Below are 25,378 nucleotides of genomic sequence, written 5' to 3'. Positions count from 1 at the left end.
GGCAGCTGATTCCAACTGACCCAAAATATTCCATAGCATATGGCATCAAGCTCAGCATATAAAGCTGGGAAAGAAAGTGGGAGGACATTTGGAGTGGTGTTTGTCTTCCCAAGTCACCATTACACCTGATGGAGCTCTGCTTTCCTGGGGGTGGCTGAACACCTGCCTGTCCATGGAAAGCTGTGAATGAATTCCTTTTTCTGCACTGCTTGTGTTTTACTTTGCTCGTGTTTTGCACGCCTTTTTTTACTTTCTTTATTAAACTGTTCTTATCTTAACCCATGAGTTCTCTCAGTTCACCTTCCAATTCTCTCCATCCCAATGCAGGGGAACTTGAGTGAATGGCTGCATGGGGCTAAGTTACCAGCTAGGGTTAAACCACAACTCTCCTTCAACCCAGTTCTGTCCGGTTCCTGACCTTACAGAACAGCAGAACCGTCATCAGGGCCTGAGTCCCATCACCCTCAGCTGTTTGGATTCCAGGAGTCCTGCACAGCTCTGCTATACTGTGATGCCATTAGGTACTACCAGTGCTTTGATTCAGCAATTTTAAGTTGCATTTTTTTATATTAAAAAAAAAGAATAAACTACAAGTCAAATAGGCAAGATTGGAGATGCCCTTATAATGTCAGGAATAACAACACAATTGCACACCCTCTGTGATTTTCTTAATAAATGAAGATCAACACCAAGAGAAATATTGGTTCACGTGGTACTTACAGAGAAATTTAGGCTGGACAGGGCTTTTGAGGGCATGCTGTCTCTTTGCAAGAGTTAACTTTTGTATTCAGAGATAAATAAGCTATTGTGTTATATTAGGTCAGTTTCATAATCTCTAACAGGCCAGCTGTAAAAACTGAGATACAGTAATAAGCAGTACCACCTCATAAAAATAAATTTTAGTATTAACAACTGCAATACTGAGATACAGTAATAAGCAGTACCACCTCATAAAAATAAATTTTAATATTAACAACTCAATTTGATATGACCGCATATTAATCTATCTTTTTTTCCCAAAGTTCAAACAATGTTCAAGTTCTGTGTTGTCTGCAAAGATAGCGTTATTCTCCTTCATTCTTCTGCACTGACTGCATGGCTTCTGCTTTAACTCTATTTCGTTTTCTTTTTCTTCTTTTCTTCTTTTCAGCAGAAGGCTCCTGACCCTCCTGTGTTTTCTTCTTTTTCTTCTTCAGACAGCTGAGAGGATTGGGGCCTCCTGCCCTTTTGCGTTTTCTTCTCTTTTCACCTTCTTGCTTTACTAGTCCTTCTTTTTCTTTAAGCTCCACAATACTTTGTTTCTGGTACTCTGGAACAAGCTGATTTGTCTGCAACTTTTGAACAAATGCCAGAGATTTAGGAGAAGGTTTGTCTAGCACCATAGTGTTTTGAATAATAAAGAGGAGAGGAACGCCAGGCTTCCTTTTCACTTTGTTTGATAAGTCCTGGTCCTGCAAGATTAAACACTTTAGTCAATATTTTCAGATGAAATGGTATTTGCAATTCAAATGCACCTACTTTTAATACAAAACTATGAAGATAAATTACATTATGAAAAAGATAAGAAACTTAATCTAGCAGATATACATGGCAGTGCCTTTCAGAGCAACTAAATTTCAATTTCCTGATTAGCTGTACTTCTGATGCAAAATTTACCCACATTTTTCCTTTTCCTACATGCATATGCATACATACATTTTTTGAGGAAAAAGTCCCAATTCACTTGTATGCAGAGCACCACACCACAAGAAGTAACATATTTTTTTCTGTAATAAATAATTTAACTCCTGTAACTTACATAACGATAAAGAATTCTACTCTAAACTCTTTTATATATAGTATATAATTTATACATGCAGTCCCAATAACAAACCCAAGAAAAAACTGCCTTTTTTATTTGTATAGTTACTTATTCTTTAGCTCAAAATGTCTTAAAATTGAAGTCATATAGATGTTAACATTTAATTTCATTTTTCAGACTAATGTGCAAAGCAGTTCAGGGAAGGGGATGCACACACAAACAATATGCAAATTAACATTCACGAGTTGTTTTTTATGTGTCAATAGGTAAATTGACCTAAACTTTCACCTAAACTAAGCAATATCATTACAAAGTAAAAAAAATCTAGTTGTTCAAGTAGGAGAAAAGATTCCCTGCTTCGTAATTAGGAAATACATTAAAGAGCAAGAGCTTTACATGATTAATTCCCACCAACTATTTAAAAACCTCATAATCAAGGTTACTGTAGGCTTCTTTATACTTAGGTATCAAAACATCACTTCAAAAGAAATGGAGCTCCATTTCCCATGAGCTTTTACCTGTGTAGCAATAAAGAAGTGATGAGGGTTGCCATCTTCAATCATGGAAAGTAAACAGGTTGAACCACTCACAGGATTCTTATGGTGAGAACAGTTTCGAACTTGAAATCTCTGGGCAATTAATTTTGCTCCATACAGGGCTTTCCCCAGTGATTCAAGTTCTTTTATGACACATCTGAAAACCAAGAGAGACAATAATTTTTAAACAAAAAAACCCCTCATATTTTTTACAACAGCAAAAGGCTGATGTGAGTTACTTAGCAATGAGCAACACCCAGTTGTTCAGGCTCTATAATTTGTAAATGGCACCCAGAACTCCAAAAGCAATAGCCCATCTGAAGACATCAGCGAGGTTTCCTTGGCTATAAACATGATTAACCAATAATAAAATTAAGATATATTAAATGATTTTAAAATAATTCACATCAGTGACAATGCTGAGTCCTTAAATTTACGCTTAAATACCACCGAGCATATGAACCACTACCTAACAAATAAAATTATCTTAAAATTTAATTTATTTTTAAATTAACTTATTATAAAACTTGAAAGCGTAATTTATTTTTTAAATGGAAATAAAAGATCTGGGGAACAACAGGCCAGTCAGTCTCACCTCTGTGCCTGGCAAGATTATGGAGCAGATCCTCCTGGAAAGTATGTAAGACATGAAAACAAGGAGTTGACTGGTGACAGCCAACATGGCTTCACTAAGGGGAAATCATGAAAAATACGGTGGCCTTCTGTGAGTTACAGTGCTGATGGATAAGGAAGGGCAACAGATGTCAGCCAACTGGACTTATGCAGAGCTTTGCACACTGTTCCACACAACATCCTCGTCTTTACACTGGAGGCATGGATTTGACAGATGTATCACTTGGTGGATATGGATTGACTGGAGGGTTGCACTTGAAGAGTTGCAGTAAACAGCTCAATGTCCAAGTGGAGACCAGTGACAAGTGTCATTCCTCAGGGGTTGGTATTGGGACACTTGGCGTCTTTGTCAGTGACATGGACAGTGGGATCCAGTGCACCCTCAGCAAGTCTGCCATAGACACCAAGCTGTGTGCTGCTGTTGGCACTCCGGAGGGAAGGAATACCATCCAGAGGGGCCTGGAGGGGCTTCAGAAGGGCTTGTGTAATCCTTATGAAGTTCAACAATGCCAGTGCAAGGTTCAACAAGGTCAGTGCAACCCAAGCAAAAATGGATTGAGAACGAAGGGAATGGACTGAGAGCAGCCCTGACAAGAGTGGCTGGGAGGTGTGTTGGTAGACAAGAAGCTCAACATGAGCTGGCAACGTAAAGCCAACTGTGTCCTGGGCTTCATCAAAAGCAGTGCAGGCAGCAAGGTGAGGTAGGGGATTCTCCCTGGTTCTCCACATTAGTGAGAGCCCACCTGGGGTCACAGCAAGCCAGCTCATTTCCCCTGCAAGGCTCTTTTCATAACACTGGCGCTGTCATTATTTTCATAACACTGAGGCGCTGTCTCAGCAACTCAGTATTCTGACAGCAGAGAAAACATGTCCATTCAGCTGGCCTAAGTGGATGCTGGTCAAAATGACCCACAGATATTGCTGACAAAAGAAGCAAGAAGTGATGTTTCAACATGACAGGAATAGTTTGGATCAAAGCAATTCCCAAACCTTTCACAGCTAAGGAGGACATGACTCAATACTTTATACTGTTTAGAAATGCAGGCCAGTTCCATATGCTGTGCAAGAAGGCTCAGTGTGTCTTTTGAGCCTGGGGTACACCTATTCCTGGTATTTTCACTACTTGCCTCCATAGTGGGCAGTTGGCTGTACCATTATTGCAGATATACAATGTAACTGCCTTTTTGTATTTTAACATATACAATATACATAATCAAGTAATAACAAAAGCAACTTGGAGGCAACTTCAGTATGTAGTGTGCATGCTTTACTGCCAGATCTTTGTCTCACCCATCCTTGTCCTCCCTTGCGAACAGCTGCTTCGGAAACAACGCAGCGCTGGCAGGCCGCAGCTCCGGCCAGGCAGGAACTCCCTCCAGGCCCAGGAGATCTCCGCTTGCCCCTGCTGCTACCACCTCGCCAAGCAGACGCCGCGGGTGGGAAGAGACCCACCCGGCCCTCCCTCCCACAGCGGGGTTACCGCTGGCCCCGCAGTTCGTGCCACTTTCGGAAAGGCAGCTGGGTCCGAGGATGCTCCCAGCCCCCCGCAAGGTGCCCTCAGCCCCCAGCGCCGCCTCCTCCCGCGGAGCCTCTCCCCCCGTACCGCGTGGTGCAGAGCTGCGCGGCGCCGTCCAGGTACCCGGGCAGCTGCTCCCGGATCTGGATCTTGTTGCGAAGCGCGGCCTGGCAGAAGGTGCCATCCAGCAGCACCTGGTAGGGCTCGCGGAACTGGAAGTTGTGCTTGTAGAAGCCCATGATCTTCTTAGCGTGTTTCTGTCTCGTCACCCCCATGGCGCCCGCGCCGCCGCCCGGAACGGCCGCGGATGCCCCGGAAGCTGCGCCGGGCCCGGGCGGGGCCTCCCCGGAGAGCCGGGACCGACCAGGGCAGGGCCGGGGCAGCACCCGGAGAGCCGGGACCGGCCGGGGCAGCGCCGGGACAGCACCCGGGGAGCCGACCGGGGCAGCGCCGAGGTCTCCCCCGGAGAGCCAGGATCGGCCGGGACAGCTGCCCCGTCCCCGGAGGGTCCCGCCTGCCCGTCCCGCCCGGCACAGGGCTAACCTCAGGGTTGGTTCAGTGCCCCTTGTTTTGCGGTGCTGGGCTGGCTCGTGCTCTTTGCTAAGATAAGAAATGCCGAGTTTTCTTTTTCTGCTAGTTCACTGTAGTGGTAAAATTACAGTTGCTGTCGCAGAGACTGTAGTTTAATCACACATCAGCATACAGAATCACAGAATCAATTTGGGTGGAAAAGCCCTCTGAGGTCATCGAGTGCGGCTTAGGATCCAGCACCACTCTGCCAACCAGACCACGGCGCTGAGTGCCATGTTCAGTCTGAAGCATCTCCAGAGATGGGGATTCCACCGCCTCCCTGGGCAGTCCATTCCAATGTCTAGTTGCCCTTTGTGTTATGAAATTTCACCTAATGTCCAATCTAAACCTCTCCTGGCACAGCTTAACACTACATCCTCTCATCCTGACACTTGTTACCTGGAAGGCTTAGGAATACTTAGGAAGGCCTAGTCAGTGCCCATTGATATTGTTTGCCTGTATTGGCTACATCAATCTTAAATTCAGTGTGCAGAAAAACCAAAGTTGAAAAGCACATTCTAATTTTATTTTTTTTTTCCAAGACAATTTAATTGCACTGCAATCTGGGGACACAGCTGTCATTGAAAAAGTGCACAAACTCCTCCTTGTCCAACACAAAACATGAACACACCAGACATCTGGCATTAAAAAACCAAACTTAATGCCCCTGTTTTAGGCAGGCAAGAGGATGTGATACCCTAACACCATCAAAACCATAATTGGAGACATATGTCTTGCTATGCAGGTTCCACAGAGACATCTTTCTGCCTGGGACAACTGTGCTGCAAGCAAAACCATGGCAAGCACCTGCCAGTTTGTTGTAATCAGTCAGGCTGCTCTGAGATCATTTAAGCAAATGCTCAGCTGTCATATTGGCCTTTTTGCTAGCAAATAGACATGGAAAAGAAGTGTTTCCAAGTAAGTTAGTGTCAAGAGAAAGTGAAAAATAAAGGATTTGATTACTATTCTAGAAATTCAAATGTTTACATGGAAAAGTATTTTAAAGCACTTAGGATGAAAAGTGCAAAGAATATTTTCCATGGATCCAGTTGTGCTGTTGACAGTATTTTTCTGCCATTAAATCCTTTTTTCCAGCTGTCTTTAAGGGACAGTTGTGTGTGCTGCTGAGTATCATGGACATACATATGCCTTATTATGAGCTAAGTGACATGTTGAATTCATTATTAGACATAGTCTTATATATAAAAGTCTTCATTAAACTTCAGTCCTGTAGCTGATGTGTTTCCATAATGCCATGACGATTCAGTTCTCCTATCTAACTGCACAGTTTAATTATTGAAGATGTTAGACAAAAACACTCAGCAAGACTCCAAAGTAAAACCTCAGTGGAGAAATTATGTTTTCTTCAAGTAGGTTTTTGCTTGTTTATTTTTGTGCTCTGTGTGTGTGTGATAACAACTAAGTAACTGCCCAAAGACAGGCACTTATTTCATGTTAAGAACACTTTCCACACTTACAGATAGAATGAGGAATCTCCAGTGAAAACAGCTGCTATTACAGAATGGAGATAAAAAATTTTAAAAAAAGGAAATAAGAGCTTGAACTAGTTTTTGAACAAAGTGCAAAGTAAGATATAATCCAGAGTAGGGTGTTAAATACCATTGTGTGAGATACTGTATCGAATTCACAGGCAACCCCAACGAGGGGGAGAGAGAAATGATGCATCTGACTCCATCTTATCAGAAGGCTAATTAATTCATTTATTATACTATATTATTCTGTATTATATTACACTATGTTACATTACATCTAAACTGAATCTAAGCACTCAACTGCACACAACTGCACAGAAACTCGTGACTGTCAGCCGGCAGTCCCGACACACACACACACACGGCCCTGATAGGCCAAGGAAACAAAACATCATCACTTTGGATAAACAACCTCCATATTGAATTCTACTTTTGCACAAACACAGGCACAGCAGATGAGATAAGAATATTCTTGGGAAGAATTGTGCCTTGTTTTTCTCTGTGAAGAGAAATGTGGGGCTACAATACTGTTTTCCTGGTAAATAGTATCATCACAGACAAGTTGTAATGTAGTTGGCATATGTGGAATATGTTCAGAAGGCTGGCTTGAGGCAAAACACAGTACAGATTTCTCCTTTTCATTCCTCAGAAGATGGCATTAATTGCATGATAAACTACTTTCAGTACAATAATGTTTCATACATATGCAATTCTTTTAAATTTTATTTTAAATAAATTTAAAATATTAAAAAATAAGGTCTATAAGACTACTGTAGAAGTGCAGACAAGAACAGTTCTTTCAGCATTTTCTTTCATATTTTGATAGTATTTTGCATAAACTAAAATTCACCATATTCCTTTCAAGTTCAAATTTTCTACAATTCCCATGAGCCATCTGTAAAGTGGATTTTTTAACAAAATAAGCCTAGGGATATTATGAGAGGTGTTGAATCCAGACTTCTCTGGTGCCTGGGGTTTCTTGCTTCTGACAGCTGAAATCCATCCACTCTCTGGACCCAGTAGGATTCTTGTGCTGCCTTGTGTCCTGGACAGTGTGGCACACACAGAGGGCACTAACAGAGCCAGCCGGTCAGACTGCCACAGCACACAGAACTCTGCCAGAAATGACACAAAATGCAGAGCTTTCTAGCCCTTGTATTTTTAATTAAGAAGTTTCATCAATTATCTGGCTGCACCACCAAAAGACTTTGAATTTGGGGTTTTGTGTGTTCTAGTGTTTTGGGGGGTTTGGTTTTGGTTTTTGTCTTTTTTTTTTTTTTTTTTTTTTTAGTGAGCATTTTATCGAAGCACTAACAAACCACTTGCATCTTCAGTAGCCTGCCTACCAGCAGCGTGATTGTGGAAATGAGCCTAAAAAGGAATGTGCAGGTTGTTTTAACATTACCTTTATTAATGTGACTTGCTTCGTCCAAAGACAAGAAGCAGAATTTGAAATGGAGAACTTCTTTTTCTGAAATACAGCTCCCTTTTTGCTGCCAGACACAATACAGGTTTCTGGGTACAGTTCTGATCTGACAAAACAGTTCCTGTATCTTTATCAGCAATATTAATACATTGAAGATAAATAGACAGTATTTTTAAAAAAAGTTGTCACTGAAGAAGAAGCCCTTTCTCTGTATCCAAAGTGGGAAGGGATGTTCCTGCTGAACTTCCCAAGTCAGTGCAGAGGTGAACCAGGCATCACAGGAAGCTGGGGTTCACCAGGCACACTGCACACAAAATCTGCTCCAGCAGAAAATTAGCTCTCTGCAGAGCAGACTATCTCTTGGCATAAACGAGTTCAGCTCTGGTTTTGAGTGCTGGGTAATGCAGTAGTAGAATTAAATAACAAAATTGCTGTGACATGGATTAGTTGAAGTGAAAGCTGTTCTTTGTCAAAAGAGCTTTGATGTAGGCCTAGTAACAAGGATTTCCCCTAATAGCTGGCACTTGTCAGATGCTTGTAGCTTGTTGAGAAAATAGCTTCAGATTCTCCCAAAGTTGTCCTGTGTCAGACCTTTTTAATCTGAATATGTTGCTTTGGGCCAATGTGCTGAGTGGTTATCTGCAGTAAGTCTTAGCACCATGCTTAAATATGAGAAATGAACTGATTTACCAAAAAAAAAAAAAAGAAAATTATATGGTTTACAATTTCAACATTTAAAAAGAAACAAAACTGTAATAAACACAGCCCATAAATCATTGTTGGAAGGTATCTGAAAATACTTTTCTAGGTGTATTTTTTGTTAACTTTTCTGAGGTATGTATAGGCCATAGAAGAAGATTCAGATGCATTTACTGCTAAATTGTATATCACTCAGAATGTATATTATTCATTGCTGCCCCCACCTTTCATTACCTTGAAGCTGGTATTGAGCTTTTGAATTTTAGTCTTTATCATGTGCATTCTTCTTTTACAGTGCCTGTTTTTCTGATATTTCATGGGAATGCAGTATCTGGAAAGCTTTCTGCTTTTCTGGCTCTTCTGTTACCATAGCTAGAAAATTATTTCTGGCCATAATGGCCCATCATTGTATGTCCCATATTAACTACATTCTAAATTGCGTATCATAGGAAGCATACATTTAATGTAGAGATCAGCATCTTTAGTTTCACAAAGGGTAAGAAATAAAATACAGAGAATATCAATGCAGGTTTTAAGTGACTGCTTATAGTAGCATGTATTTTGAGAATGCTCTGGAGACCAAAGATTTTGCAGACGACTTTACCTTTCTTATTAGAGCTGAAAGAAATTATAGGAATGAAAATAACCAGTGGGATTCTTGACAGTTTCTCAAATGTTAAACCAGCTTTACTGTCTTTTTTGACCTTGAGCTAAATTCACATGAAAGATCAGAACAGACCAGATTCAGATGTTATCCAACACAACTAAACTTTCTGAATAGATACACATCTCTGATGCAGATCATTTAGTTTATGCAGCATTTTTGGTTGGTGCAGCTCTTTATGATGAACATATTAAAAAACTGGTTTCATACTCGTGTAAGGACACACAGGGACATTGTTTTGGAGCAGCCTTCCCTCCCTGCACTGTTCCTCAAGATCTGCACCAGTTAGCTGCCATTCTGCACCACGTGTGACACACTGCAGTACTGCTCCCTCCGTACTCACTTGTAGAAGCCCTTGAAGGATGTAAAAGTGCCATAATGTAGGAAAATAGGAAGCCTTAATGGAGTATCCAGGACTGGAATTGTAACTTCAGTTTGTGAATTGTGAAGAACACAGGAGACAGGAAGATACCTTGCCAAACCCTGACTATCCTGTACCTGATGTGCAAGGTAGGTAGAGGGGAATAACAGAGTGATGCTTTACACCTCATCTCCTGTTGTGCCTATTGCTTCATTTTGAGCAGAACACCCCTCTCCCCCTCTTACTGTTTCTGATACAAAGTAAATATAAGTCCATTTTAATTCTCTTAAAAACCTACATGGTCTTACCTTGGAGATAACAGGAAGCCCAGAAGACATAAAACATTTTTAATTTTTGGTATGCCTACTTCCATTTCCTCAGTTCTTGTTCTCCTTAGAGAAGGTTGTTATATTCATCATGGTAGGGCTTGTGTGTCATCGAGAATTAGAGGGGTCAATTAATTGATTGATTAATTAACTGATGATGAAGAGAAGGCTGAACAAATTGACATCAAAAGAGAAATTATGTGAGAAGAATTCTCCAACAAGAAATTAACTTATGGCCAAAATTCTGATTTATGCCAGAGAACTCACTTTGGTTGCCTGAGATACCATATGTATCTTTTCACCTTTTCATTGATTGCAGGGAGAAATCAGTTTACTGGGAACAGAGAAGTAGAATTTTTACAGTAATAAATCATGCATGCTCCCCACACTTACATAATTTTCTAACTTGATACTCTAGAAAAGAGTTTAGCTCTGCTTACAAACATATGGTAACTTTGTGAAATACTTTGGCTGTATTTTAAAGGCCAAAATTAGCACTTAAAATGTCTGAGTTTATTTTATCAAATGCATTTTCAATTTGGCAATTTTTCATTAATTCCTTGGTCATTTTTTTTGTTCCTGTTAGCTGTATGTTAATGGGTTTGAGATGCAGTAGTAAATGATCCATTAATAATAAAAAATAGCTATAAACACTTGAAACATAAAAGTTAGTAGGAATAGAAGGTAACTAAAAACACTTATGGGAAAATATCTATTGAAAAAAGCAGAGAAAAAAGGTTGAGTGGTGGAAACCCCCAAACTTTCAAAAGGAAAGAGCTTATATTTTTTAATATTTCTTTCACATGCAGAAATACCTTATTATGCCACTGCATTTTTTTTTAATATAATGCTTGTATTTCTAGTCCAGTAAATACTAAAAGGTTGCCTGTATAACAGCATGGCTGAAACCTTCCATGGCCTCTGAAACCTCCATTCTTACAGAAAAGAAATTGAATTTTCCAAGTTTATATTCTAGTCCCGTAGTTCCTTATTGCATTTGATGTTTGTCCCTGCGGGTTTCTATGCTGTTGCAGCTCCCACTTTTACAATTTTTCTCTCTCTCCTACACCTTATTACTTTCCATTTCCTACTTCAAATTAAAAAAAAAAAAACACAAACAACAACAATAAAACCAATTTCTTCACTTTGTCTTGAAGAAAATTAGAAAAAAAATGTGGAATAGACCTGAGCATTAGTATCATTAACTTCTAAAATCACAACTAGCCTCATGAGAAATAATAGTAATTAAAAATCCATCTGCACAAAATGCCCATGCATTTATGTAGCCTGATCTTAAATTTTCCCGTTGAGCTCCTCTGTAGAAAATAGTAAACATTGGATGAATACCTGACACTTCTGAAGGTGATTATTTATCAGTGAAACAGAATGTTATAGATGCTGTAGAAATAAGTATGAAAAGGTCCTGACTTCAGTGAGTTGCAGCTGGTGATCAGTGATATCTGAATAAATTGGGAATGGAGTGCTGCCTCATTTATCAGGGAGAACCTACCTTAACATGGGTTGGTATGCCTGGGGATATTTTATTTCTTGAAGTCTTAAATTGCTGTGGTCAGCAGGACACAAATAGCTGAAACTCCTGAATTTCACAAGGCCTATACACAAAGCTGCTTCCTGAGGCTGGGGCTGGAATTTGGAATTGCCCTGCACATGGCAGACAGTGCTGCTGAACATAACTGCAGTTATGGGTCTGTACTGTTACAGAGGCATGCAACTGGCAAACCTTCATCTGCCAGTGACACATGAGGCTCCCTGTTACATCTTTTTTGGGGGGAAACAAAATAATGAGCATTTAAGAGGTCTTGTCTGTTCCATGGCTTTGGAAATGTTACTCAGAGGTCTTCTTGCCATCCTTCTGTTCTCCCCCCATGCTGGGGGATGAGAGCTGAGTAGGTGTTTGGCTGTTGGCCAGGGTTAACCCACCACAGATATCTTCACAGATGCACAGAGGGACCTCTTGTCATTGGGATTTTCACTCTTCTGAAGGGATGTGAGAGTGGCATGAAAAGGAGAGGCTCCTATCAAAAGGTGTCCTGTGAATAAGAACGGGATTTCAGAAGGAGCAGAGGCCATGCCAAGCATAGAATTATTGTAGAATAACTTTATATTTTAATGTGAGGATTAAGTACAGCCTTACAATCACTACACTCCTCCCAAATACAAGCCTTACTTTACATGGAAAATGTGTTGGATTTTTACTACATTTCAGAGCAGTGCACTGCCTGCTGAGGCAGCACAAGTACATTCTCTATGTACCCATACAGAGATGTGCCACAAGCCTGTGTTTCCCCATGTTTGAAAGCTTGAGCCTGAATACATCACCTCTCTCAGAACACTGAGATTTTCTGAACTTGAAACTTCTGTAAACTGCAAGACATTACAAGGGGATTTTAAGTTTGTGTTAAGACAATCTTTTGCCACCTAGTTTTGGAGGTTATTTTACTGGAAGCAATTATTTATTTTTTAACATAATTAATGTTGTTTTAGGCAACTCTAGTTATTTGTGCAAGTTTGTATTTGGGTGTTGTTATGTCTCAGTGCAAGTACAGACTGCTATATGTATCCTAAGTGATTCTTCCCTATTCCTCTAGACTTTGTGATAATGAAATTAAAGTATTCATTATGCTTAGAAATATTTGGAATTGCTGAGAGGGCAGGGAAGAAAAACACAGAATTCAGACATGACCTATTTACCAAGTGGTAACAAGTCATTGCAGGCTAGCCCATCTCTGGTGCATGGTCTTAGCCTGCAGCATACACAAATGAAACTCAAGTTGGTTTAGCCCTTAAGGTAAAGTCAGTCTGACGATTTGGAAGGGATTATATCTTTGAACCCTAATCAGATAATTTCTGTTTAGCAACTCTAGTTCTGCTCATAGCCCTGATATGGTGCAGAGGTGCTTTGGGGGATATGACACATCTCAATTTCACCGAGGTTTTAACTTAAACAGGACTGGGGAATTAAAGGGTTTTTGGTTGGTTCCAGCTGTCTTTTGATTTAGAGTATAATTAAAAAATGATTAATGGAGATTGTGCACTACTTGAATTTTCTAAAGTATTTTGTGATGAAAGTCTTCTGTTTTGTGGTTTTCCTGAGTAGCTTGGGCAACGTTTCTAAATTCTTCAGACTGACATCCTTTTCGTGGCCTCCTTTTCAAGAATTCATAATTTTCAACGGTGAAATTTTTTATGGCCTCTTGCCCCCAGTGATTTTGTGAGTTTTGTAAAGTAGAAAGTTGGTATTTGTTTTTCATTTTTCATGTTAATCATAATTAACAAAATTGATTCAATTATTCCTGCAGAGCATTAAGTAGTGAGCCCTATGCCAGTCCCTTGAATAGGGATATTTTGGGTGCCCACAGCAATCTCTCTGAACATAGTGATGTTCCATGCTGTAACTACTTGTTGGGGTTTTTTGGTGGGGTTTTTTGGGTTTGTGGTTTTTTTTTTGCTTCTTTTTTTTTTTTTTTTTGTTGGTTGGTTGGTTTTTTGTTTTGTTTGGTTTGATTTTGTTTTTTGTTTGTTTGGTTTTTTATTACATTTACTTTCTGTTCAGAAATTTCGTAGGCCAGGATAATACATCACATTTGTATTAGCTCAGGAGTTTTCATTCTTTTTCAGATCCCTAAGAATTTGCCAGTGGTAAAGCACTGTGCGTTTCAGAAGGTATGTTTTCCTATTTAAATACCCTTCAACAACATCTTTGAAGTATTCCACAGATCTCCAGCAGTCTATGGATGGGAGTTGAAAATCACTGTATTACCACAGTACTGCTTCCTACTCTTTGTTTTCTTTAATTAAAACTATTTGATCAGATTTAGTTTAACAAGGGCGAGTGCTGGATTCTGCACCTAGGACAGGGCAACCCTGGCTGTGTACAGACAGGAGAATGAGAGGCTGGAGAACAGAGCCATGGAAAGGGACCTGGGGGTTAATGTCAAGTTGGGCACGAGCCAGCAGTGCCCTGGCAGCCAGGAGGGCCAACCCTGTCCTGGGGGCATCAGGGGCAGCATCTCCAGCCAGGAAAGGCAGCGGATTCTCCTGCTCTGCTCTGCTCTGCACTGGGGCAGCCTCGCCTCAAGTGCTGGGGGCAGTTTTGGTCACCATAATACAGAAAAGATATTAAACTATTAAAGAGCATCCAAAGGAGAGCAACCGAGGTGATGCAGGGCCTTGAGGAGATGCTGTACAAGGAGCAGTTGAGGTCACTTGGTCTGTTCAGCCTGGAGGAGACTGAGGAGAGACCTCATCACAGTTTACAACTTCCTCAGGAGGGGATGTGGAGAGGCAGGTACAGATCTCTTCACCCTCATGACCAGTGACAGCACATGAGGAAAAAGCATGAAGCTGAGTCAGGGGAGGCTTAGGTTGGATATCAGGAAAAGGTTCTTCACCCAGAGGGTGACTGGGCACTGGAACAGCCCCCCAGGGAAGTGGTCACGGCATGAAACTTGACAGAGCTCAAGAGGCATGAGACAACGCTCTCAGGTACATGGTGGGAGTCTTGGGGATGTCCTGTGCAGCCAGAGCTGCACTCGATGATCCTGATGAGTCCCTTCCAACTCAGCATATTCGATGATTCTATGACTCTATTATGTTGTGAATTAAAACTGGATATTCATGTTAATATAACACCTAAGTGAAATAATAATATCGAATTAAACAACTTCATTCTCTAGAAAAACTTCAAAAGGCAATGCCAGTGGGAGTGCAGCCTTCAGTCATGGAAACCTAAGGGCAGGACTCAAATTTTCAACTTTTCAAATTTTCATGATGGCTGAGCTCGCTGGCCACAGCACACTGCCCTGAAGGTCAGGGTTGTTAATGCATCAACCTCTCTACAAAATGCTTGTAGAAAAACCCCCTAATCCCACTGCTCATGCACTTCAGTCTCTTTGGGGCACAAGGCTCATTTGACCTCAGTGATGCTGCCATTGTGAACTTCCCCTTCAATCTCAAATTAAGAATTATTTTCCCAATGGAAAATGTAAAATGGGATTCATCATACCCTCCTTTAGACATCTATCACAAGGTGTCCTTAGCAGAGCTGGGTGTCCAGATTTCTTGCTAGGGTCAGTGCAGTTCTAGTCAGTGACATCAGTGGCATTTAGGATACGTTGTGCTTTCCTGGGATGATTATTATACTGGATTCTTTGCTTGAATTTGTTCCAGCACCAATGCAAGCAACTGACAGGGACTATTCTAAGTGATGTTAGAATCGTTTTATAAGAACAGGCAAATGTTGGGTCTGTGGCTGCAGGCAAATACAGATACATTTTAATATTGGTGTTGATAAATATGTTCTTCACCCTTAATTAGAAATGACTGTTAACTACATTGTTGAAAAGATAAATTTTTATGAAGTCACATATTTGGCATAGTGCCTGAACAGATTTGGGGGGTTTGGTAGGGCTGCCTTTCACAGCGTGCTGTATTTTTCAGAAGGAATTTGAAGAGTAGAGTTCGAAATTAAATTAAAAAAAAAAAACCACACAAAAAAACCCCTACCTCAGACAAAACAGAGCAGCAAAACCAACTGTTTTAATGCAACACAAACTCTTCTTCTCATTCCTGAGAATTGCATGAGAAGTTGATAGTTCAGGGATTTGTGTAATGTCAAGAGTTTGCACTGATGCCTCGTTATTCATGCTCAGGACAGAGATTCACATCACTCCACAGCAGTTTGCTTTTTGTAAAGATAATACACAAAGCTTTCAAATCTATTAAAAGTACATCTCCCTTAACACTTGCAGGTTTATTAGGTGTAAATGCCCCCCAAGACCAGAGTCTCCTCAACCATGCTGGGGAGCCCTTGCTGCAGCCCAGGGCTGGCCCAGCAGCAGGGCTGGGAATTCGGGTCACTGTGGCATCAGAACTGCCCGAGGTGGCCACAGAAATGCACAGATGGAGGTTCCTGGGCTGCCAGAAATGGTTTGCCAGTGGCCAGCTGGCAGCTGGACCAGGGCAGTGACCCTTCCCCTCCCCTCAGCACTGATGAGGCCACACCTCAAATCCTGAGCTCAGTTTTAGGTCTCACTACAAGAAGGACATTGAGGGGCTGGAGTGTGTCCAGAGATGGGCAACAGAGCTGGTGAAAGCTCTGGAGCACAAGTCTGATGAAGAGCAGCTGAGGGAGCTGGGGGTGTTTGGCCTGGGGAAAAGGAGGCTCAAGGGGGATCTTATTGCTCTCTGCATCTCCCTGAAAGTGTTGCCCAAACAGGTTCTTTCACCTGCTGTGCAAGAGGCCAATTCACATAGAGTTGAGGTATTCTATTTTTTTTTACAGTTCTGTGCAGAAACGGGTGCTGGGCGGCAAATCCACAAAGCCAGCACAATGACTACCAGAACTTTTCACTATTTACACATTTTAGCAAAGGCACTAATGTTCATTCGTTAGAAGTTATTTAGTTCTCTTATTAATTAGTGTTCTATCTTCTATTGGTTAATGATTCTCTTGCTTCTCATGTTAATTAGTCTGCATGCCAAGTCTTTCTCTTCCTTTCAGTTGGTGGCTTTCTGGAGTCATGATTTTTCACTGCTGGAATTACTTTTTACCCCACGGGAGCTGATGCAGCACAGTTGCTGAGTTGTCTTTATTATTTTCTTCCTTATCTTGTGGCCCCTGCCAAATGTCCTTGTGGCCCAGAAATTCCACATTCTTTGTGTCCACTGTCAGTGTCACATCCTTCTTCCCAAGCTCTTTGTTAACCTCCATCCAAGTCTGAGATCACTGAAGCATATCCAGCACTAAACCTTAACAAGGCAACAAGTATTTTTTGTTTCTAGTGCCTGGACTTAGACCTTGTTAGCTGCTATCTAATTCACAGATTAAGTCTCCTTTCTTGTTGATTAGGCTTGAAGGTATACAAAGAACTAATGTCAAAGAATATAATTTCTTAATTTTTTTTTTTTTTTTACATATTCCACATTTTGAAACCAAAGTAGGTTGTAGTCAGATGGAGGTCGGTCTCATCTCCCAGGTAAATAGCGACAAGATGATAGGAGCAGAGCACATGGCCTCAAGCTGTACCAGGGGGTGTTTAGGTTGAGCATCAGGAGGAATTTCTTCCCAGAAAGGGCGATTAAACACTGGGATGGGCTGCCCAGGGAGTGGAGTCAGCATGGATGGAAGTGTTCAAGAGACGCCAGGATGAGGCACTCAGTGTAGGTGATGAGGCCGTGGTGTAGGTGACAGGGAGGTGTTTGCTCGTGGGTTGAACTCGATGATCTTGGCGGTTTTTTCCAAGGTAAATGATTCTGTGACTCTGTGGACAGGAAAGGCGGCAGGGAAGGCTGTCTCGGCTGTCCCCTGCCGGATGAGCTGGCCCCAGGCCCCATGCCTAGCCTCTGCGGGCACACCCGGGCCGCGCCGCAGCCCTGAGCCGGCGCCGCCGCCATGCCGGACCCCGCGCTCGCCGCTCCGCGTTCCCGCCCGGGGCCGTTTTGCCGCGCGCCGCCCCGCCGCGCCGCCGTTTCCGGTGCAGCGCGTTTCCCTTTCCGGCCGTGCGGGGCAGCCATGGCGTCGCGCAAGGAAGGCTCGGGCGCTGCCGGCGGCGGCTTCGGCGCCTCCAAGGGCAAAGGCAAAGCCGCCGCCGCGGGGGACTCGGCCGTCAAGCAAGTGCAGATCGACGGGCTGGTGAGTAGAGCGCCAGGGGCCTCCGCGGGCGGGGGGCGAGCGGGGTGGCCGCGTGGAGCCGGCGGCGGGGCCCGTGCGTGGGGCGGTGCCGCCGCGGAGCCTCGCGTCCTGCCGGGACCGGCGCTTCTCGAGGGGCGAGAACGGCTTCCTACCCCTGCCCGGCTTCCCGGCTGTGGCCGGGCTCCCCGTGCTCGTCCCTGGTGAGGAGAGCGGCTCTCGCCCCTGTAAGCAAAGGCCGGGCCAGCGCAGAGTGATTTGTCTTAAGTGTCCCATTTCATCGTTCAGTTCCGCCGCCCCTGTGCCCGGAGTTGCTATTTGCAGCTTTCATACCTCATACTCATACCAAATACCCGGAAAATGCCGCAGGTGTAAGAGCTGAGATGCACCGTGGGTTTTTCTCTCACCTTTTGTGCTTTTTGCCTTCTCTGTCAGGGCTGCCAGGACCTCCTGCGTTTGCTTGATGAGAAATTAAATAAACTGACGGGCTGAAGTGGCTTAGCAGGGAACAGAGCTGTCCTAATACGGACAGTCCGTGCAGGCCTAAGGTGGAAGAGCATCTGCTAAAGTTGGTTCTTGGCTTTGCTGCCGGATCTTTTTGTGTTGGTTCAGGCCTTGTAGAGTTGGTAATACTGTTAGTGATACAAGGAGAAAAAGTTACTTCTTATGGATAGAAACGTTGTTTTTTACTTCATTATCTTTGCCAAGTGTCAATAGAACACTGTACAGCTGGAGTGTGAAGGAGAGAGTTGTTACCCTGGTTATGGGAAAGAAGATCATAGTTTTGAGACAAGCTTTGAAGCCTGCTTGGCATTTTTAGTGGTCGTCCTCAGCTCTTATCCATGAGATGTACAGTGTAGTAAATATTTGGGAAGACGAAAAGTAATTTATTTGGATGTAGTAGGTCTCGTGGAAGAGGAAATCTGAATCACATTTTTTCTGCTGTGTTCTATCCAGCTGTGTGTGTGCTTGTGGCTTTGGTGCATGGAGCATTTTCAAGGAGTGGTGAAAAATGACCAGTTGTGAAATGATCCAAAAAACCCAGCAGTGGGTAGCAGGCTGCTCCTGCTGCAGGCTGGTGCTGTACACTTTGATAACAACTGGGAAATTTGATTTATTTTGCTCTTGGTTGTTCTCTGTCAGGCATATAATCTGCTTTGTGAGCTGCTGTTGACTCAGATCAACTGCGATCTGATGCTCTGCTTCTGACAGTGCAGCAAATGCATATGGGGTTTTTTGTTCATTCGTTTCATGCTTTTTTTTGCTTCTCCTTTGTATTTTCTTCTGGTATAGCACAGTGGTGCCTCTCACATGGAGTCAGTGCAGAGGGAGGTGATTTATTGAAAACTATGAAAGCTTTCAACTTTCCACCTCCTGAAGGCGTCTCCTAGACAAAGTGTTCTCAGGACATTTGTCGGGTCTCCTGCCCACCCAGGGACGCCAGATGTGGGGTTTCACCCCCGGATTGGGGTGATTCCAAAAGATGGAAAAGTCCCTCCTCCAACCCGTGCCTTCGAAGAAAGACTCAGTAGTCTTCTGTTGTCTGTTCTCAAGGTTGTTTATTGTTGGTTATCTAAAAGATTCTTCTCCTGAACTGCTGTGGCCCGTTCAGCAGCTCAGACAAAGGCACACTGCCCTCCCAGGGGGCTGGTGCCATCTTTTATATCATATATTACGTGTTACATGTTTATACTTTTTCTCCAATGCCTACTATCTATATTGAATGGTGACTTTCCACTCTAAACCAGTCTGTGAGTGCCAACATCACCAAAGACATGGAGGCTAGGAAGGAGAAAGAAAGAGGACAGGGCACACCCAAATCCCTCCATCTTAGATCTCCCGACCCCCATGTACAAAACTTGGACCCCTGCGTACAAGGCTTAAAACCCCCCTGTACAGCACTCAAAAATCCTACCCTTCACTTCGTGACTACTTCTACTACAATGTCTAAACTTTTGTGACTTCTTGTTCTTCCTGCAAAGTTGGTAAACTGTTCCATGGGTCAGATTCAAAGCCACAGGGGACTCTGGCTGCATGCCAGGGTCTCAGATGCTTTTGACCTGGGTCTGGAACGTCCGAGAATGTCTGTGGGACATTCTGAGTTCCAACAGACATTAGCATTGGTTCATAAATTTCTGTGACACCTGTGATGGAGAGAAATGCATGAATTTGCTTGCTATGCAAACAATGTGAATTCTGTTATAAGTCCTTCAAATGTCTTACTAAAATTCTTCTGAGGTGTTTCTGATACCTCTCTGGTTGAAATGTCCTGTCCGCTCTCACAAAGTAGCGAGACTTCATCAGTCACCTTGATGATGGCCAGGGTGATTACATGCCAAGAATTCTGAGTTCAGGTGGGCATCGGGGGAGCTGGTGATCTCTTTCTCTTCAGTGGTTGTCCCATCTCATGGCAATGTCACAATTAACCCTTCAAATGGGGCTGCTCTGAAAGCAAAGGCATGTTTAGGTAGGTTGCTTTGGAGGCTGTGAGTGCAAACTAGAAGATGCATCAGTCATCTCTCTATGTGAGAATGTGAAAGTATGTTTAGAGAGCTTGGTATTTCAGAGGAATAATAAAGTTCTAAAAAACCCCAGTATTTGTAATGAAAAGAAGTTCTAAATGTCAGGATGTTACCTTAATATGTAGTGATGCAGTAATATCTGCTTCTCAGGCCTCTTTTTAAAATCTGGTACAGATAAAACATCCTGGAGTTAACTTCTTTCTTATTTTAATCTACTCAATTTCTTAATAAGTAAACTTAGATTGAAAATGGATTCCAGTGTGGATGGTCTGGTCTTCCTAAGAAATTAGAAAATGCAGGGTAAAAAATAACCCTACAGAAGCACATGATAAAATGTGCTTTTTCCTTCAGGTGAAATGTAAGAATTCATGTATTTGTTTTTGACCATCCTGACAAAAAGATCAGATTAAGTGCCATGTATGATATCCTGTTGTCTTTGCTTCCTGTTGTAGAAATTTGAATGGATATTCCATCATGATTTCTCCAGTCAAGGAGCCCAAAGAGAGCTTGTGTTTACAGCAGTGCACAGGCTTGGGAAAGAGTGACTGATGGGAAAGAACTTGGGGGTGCTGGTTGACAGCAACCAAACACGAGCCAGCGTGTGCCCAGGTGTCCAAAAAGACCAATGGCATCCTGGCCTGGATCAGGAGCAGTGTGGCCAGCAGGACCAGGGGAATGATTGTCCCCCTGGATAGAACACTGGTGAGGCTGCACCTCAAATCCCATGTTCAGTTTTGGGCTCTTTGCTACAAGGAAGTCACTGAGGACCTGGAGCATGTCTGGGGAAGGGTCTGGAGCACAAGTCTGATGAGGAGCAGCTGAGGGAGCTGCGGGTGTTTAGGCTGGAGAACAGGAGGCTCAGGAGAGACCTTGTCACTCTCTACAACTCCCTGAAAGGAGGCTGCAGCCAGGTGGGGGTCGGTCTCTTCTCCAAGGTAACCAGTGATAGGACCAGAGGAAATTGCCTCAGGTTGGCACAGGGGAGGTTTAAATTGGATATTAGGGAAAATTTCTTTACTCAAAGGTGGTTAAATATTGTAACAGGCAGCCCAGGGTGGCGGAATCACCATCCTCAAAAGTGTTTGAAAAAACATGTAGATGTGGCACTTAAATACGTGGTTTCATGGTGAGTACTGTGTGGTGGGGTTGGGTTGGACTTGTTGATCTTAGAGATCTTTTCCAACCTAAACAGTTCTCTGATTCTGTGATTATTTCAAGCTGTCAGAAATAATTATACAGAAATGCCATAATTTGCTTACTCGTCTTTTTTTTTTTTTCCAAGAAATTCTAGAAATTCTTCAATGGGAACCAAATATTTGGTAATTCAGCTGCTAAAATTAATCAGATTTGGTTCACTGCTACTATAGTATTTTCTTTCAGTAAGGTGCAATAAATTTCAAACTATAAGCTGATGTATTTTTGAACATAAGAAATAATTATTCCTTTGAATGATTTTTAGGTTAACAGAAAAGATTCTAGACTTCCTTCCAGTCTCGGAGACTTCTCTAAAATGCTTCCCTAGTGAAACTTCTAACCCTACTACACTGTCTAAATTTGCACCTATGGAGCACTTCCTTGGCATATTTATGCATTTCTCATGATTTTAGTAGTGATATCAGGCAACATAGAAAACTGTGAAGGCAGAAGTGAACTGGTGTGTCACTCAAAGGCACAAGATCTGGTAGGGTAAGTAAGTAGCATTTTTACATGATGAGCATCATGGTCTGTGTCATTCAGAAATTGAACTAATATCCAAAACCAGATACTCCATGTGGTGGGTTGTGGGTTGTGTCAGACCACTAATATGTGGGTGATGGATATATGGAAACTTTCTTCTGGAAAATAGCAGCTGTGGGATGGGAGATGGGGAACTCTTAGCAAGGCGAGTGTGCTGCTAGGGCAGATAAGTGTTATTATTAATCACTTTTGCCTTCAGAGGAGTTACAAGGGACTCTGTTTTTACTGGGAGGGTGTTTCATTCTCTGCAAATCTTAATGAGTTTATTCAAGGAAGGAAGGTAAAATTAGCTAAACTCATCTAACTAAATTCTTAAGCTCCAAAATTACTTTTTCTTTTTAAATCTTGAAAAAATTATACACCCAGAAATGGTTCTGAAGAACAGTGTTAGCTGGCTGAAAAAGGTTTGCTTATACCTGGCTCTTGCAAAGTAACATAACTAGATCATTAACTCATGCTATAGCATTAATGTGTGCATTGCTTTAATCATTTCACTAATGGGGATGATGGTTTCTTTTTTGCTCAGCCACTGCATACGATCTCTTTTTACGCATATGTCCATTGCACAGAATTTTTACGTATTGTAGGAAGTAGCAGAAGTTGTGTGGGCTTTTCAAAATGCCTATAGGTTTCTGTTCTTACATCTTCATAACTGCTGATGTGCAAAAGCCTCAATGCTTTTAAATTAGTAACAAATTGCCACTACACCTAAAGATATCTTTGTAAGTTTGTTTATAGTAAATACAAACATACATTGGCCAAAACATAAATATATCAAGAAAATGTTTAGAAGTTGAAGCGTTGTCTGCATTTGTGCACCACCATCACCAGAGGGGCTATAGTGCCACATTCTCTTGTGTCAGATACGAGTGATTTAATTCAAGATTGTTACTTCAAGTATCATTACATCACCCCTGATCTGGTGTTGGTGTGGTGTGCCTAGTGTTTTGTATTCTTATCTATGGTAAGTATATATAGAGGATTTGTTTATTTACAAAAACGTAGAAAAAAATATGTGAGTCTACATTCTTAAAAAAAACCCTCACATCATTATTAAATTATTTTTCAGTAGTTGCTCTGTTCATGATCGTGATATTGAAGTTATTTGTGACTTTTTTTTAAATTATCATCCATTTTTGCCATAAAGGGGTTGGATACATTGGACTGTATCCTCAGCTGTTCATAGGAAGGAGCCCTTCAGGATGATATGTTTGACCACAGTAAATGAAATAAGGTACTATGGTTACTGAAAAGCAATTTCTAAGACTTTTCTTTTAAATGTTTGTGTAAGGACTTTTTTAAATGACAACTTTTGACACTATGGAAAGAAAGGAATCAATTTCCATAGTGTTTGAATAATTTTGTAGTACCGGTGAAGCCTGTATTGAACTAGCTGAAATCTCTGACACTTCTTAAGCTGTGAATATTGTGCTTTTCCTAGCATTTCTTGTGTTACTTTCTTTCCTTCTTTGCCCTTTCTGAAGACTTTGCAAGAATGCACAGTGGTGGGTTCTGCCTGCTGTTATGCGTAGAGTTTCTTGACGTTGCAGAGCTGTAGAGTAATTTTTTAGGATATAACATCCTTCAGGCTGTATTGTATTTTGTGTGTCTTCCAAAGGAGTTAAAATGGAATTTTAAGTTGAGGTTTAATCTTGTTGACTTTTCCTTGACCTGTTTCCCTGAAGAGTTAGATGACATTATGCTGGCTCTGAGAGTTGGTGTGTGAATTAAATACTGGCTTGATATATTCATGGATACCTTGAACCATGGAGAAGACAGAAGAGCTTTGTTTTATATTCTATTAATCTTCATCTGTTAACAATGAGTAGCATGAATCTAACCCAAAAGGGAACTTCTGACATACAATCTGTGCTTAAATTCAGAAGAGAGAGCATTAATGTGTGCTGGTAAGTTGAAAGGGCAAGAGCCTCCTTGGAATATAACAATTTTCAGGCTTAGTGAAATTTCTTGAACTGCAGTGGGTAAAGTACCCATATGATGATGTTCTGAGAATGCAAATTTCAGTGTGTTTTGTCAGTGGATAGGAGTGGATATGTGCTAACAGAGCACAAACTTAAAATGATTTGTAAGAGTGCAGTGGTGCACTCAGCCATCTCCTAAGTGTTGTGGTAAGTGTACCCTAGTGAGGCATTTAGGACTGGAACATCTGGTATCGCTTCATGCCATGAAAATAGTGTGCTGACAAAAGGAGTTACTCTAAATGTGGAGGTGGCTTAAATGTGTTGAGCAGTGTTATACTTCAAGACTTCAAGGGGAAAATCTTACTTCAAAATAGGCTTTTCTTTCTTTTGCTGCTTGCAAAGAGAAATAATGTGTTGCCCTCTACACTGCTGTCATTAGCAGTTAAAATTCTCTGGTTCTTGGCCCTCTTATGGGCACATCAAACCGGTCTCTGGCATGGTGATTGTGAATTCATTGCTCCTGTGAAAACAGTAGATCGGGCTCTTGTGATTCCTATGTGGTGGTGTTGATACTGAGGACAAGAGTATTTCCACCAGATATCTTTCAAATAAATTCCTACCTTTTAGTGATTAAAATGCTACAGATAATGTAGCAGAAAATAATCATTACCTTTTGTCCTGGTTTGTGTTAGCTTTGACTCTATGTTTTGGGAGGTGATCAGTGATGGATTTGTTGCTGAGGCATGCATTATGTCTGCTTGTACACTGAACATTTTAAATGTTCTCCTTTGGTTTTCAGTTTATTGTAAAATATTAGAGCTTTGCAGCTGACATTCAGTGTGGTGTAGGTGAGGGAAGTGCACACAGAACTGCAGGCCCCAGGGAGAAACCCAGCAGGTACAGATACTGAAAGGCCCTTGGTGGTGTGTATGAAATTAACACCTCCTACACCCTATTCAGTCTTAGGACTTTTTCTTCCACCTTTTAAATAAATCTTACAGACTGTATGAAAGGCCTTGTAGGAAGAGGAGCAAACTTTTTTTTTTTGGACCCCTAATCTTTGAAAAAGGATTGTGTATCTTCAAGTTATTGTTGCTATAGTATTATATGATTAATCTTTCTTTGCCAGAGATATTTTTTGGATATTTTTCCTTTTGGGTGTTGTTTCTCCATATTTACCCACAAGCTCACAGTACCTTCTCAGTGATGATACAGTTTTGAGCATACTTTTCTTTCATATTATTTTTAATCTTCCAGCAGCATTAAGATTGCAGAGATGTGATACTGGCTTTACCAACAGTGTGTAACAGTTAATTACCTTACCACATAACAAAATCATATCAGCTTAATGGAAAGTAAATTAATTGTTAATGTATCAAATGGAAAAAACGTAGGCTTATATAATAAATATTCTTGTTAGTATTTTGTATGATTATTCAGTAATCTAAAACAAAGACAGTAGAGTTTAACTTTGATAATGTCTTTTTTAATGTGCATTCACAGAGTTACTTCATCGTAAGT

The 25,378-nt window shown here is 41.7% G+C and overlaps 2 protein-coding genes across 2 annotated transcripts in view; one reads left to right on the top strand and one right to left on the bottom strand.

Moving 5' to 3' along the window:
• Positions 1-948: 948 nt before the first annotated feature.
• On the bottom strand, positions 949-4,813 carry UTP23 (UTP23 small subunit processome component). The gene is made up of 3 exons (XM_038129862.1): positions 4,574-4,813; positions 2,320-2,494; positions 949-1,451 (listed from the first exon to the last, which is right to left on the bottom strand). The coding sequence occupies exons 1-3, from the start codon at positions 4,759-4,761 to the stop codon at positions 1,065-1,067; spliced, it is 750 nt and encodes a 249-aa protein (XP_037985790.1). The 5' UTR covers positions 4,762-4,813; the 3' UTR covers positions 949-1,064.
• Positions 4,814-17,526: 12,713 nt separating this feature from the next.
• The window catches only part of EIF3H (eukaryotic translation initiation factor 3 subunit H), an 86,919-nt gene continuing 79,067 nt past the window's right edge, over positions 17,527-25,378 (top strand). The window contains exon 1 of the mRNA XM_038125916.1: positions 17,527-17,679. Within this exon, the coding sequence (XP_037981844.1) occupies positions 17,560-17,679 (120 nt within the window). The 5' untranslated portion in view covers positions 17,527-17,559. The remainder of the gene's footprint in view (positions 17,680-25,378) is intronic.

Source organism: Motacilla alba, chromosome 2, assembly GCF_015832195.1.
Source record: "Motacilla alba alba isolate MOTALB_02 chromosome 2, Motacilla_alba_V1.0_pri, whole genome shotgun sequence".
Lineage (NCBI taxonomy): Eukaryota > Metazoa > Chordata > Aves > Passeriformes > Motacillidae > Motacilla > Motacilla alba.
Note: the sequence above shows the minus strand (reverse complement) of the source record. Positions and strands in the feature narration are given on the sequence as shown.

Bases quoted from the DNA above. Each gene is read 5' to 3' on its own strand.
- UTP23 (XM_038129862.1), bottom strand. From the start codon at position 4,761: ATGGGGGTGACGAGACAGAAACACGCTAAGAAGATCATGGGCTTCTAC. The intron at 2,495-4,573 runs GTACGGGGGGAG...CTTGGTTTTCAG, and splicing joins GCGCAGCTCTGCACCACGCG to ATGTGTCATAAAAGAACTTG. The intron at 1,452-2,319 runs GTAAAAGCTCAT...TTAATCTTGCAG, and splicing joins ACTTCTTTATTGCTACACAG to GACCAGGACTTATCAAACAA.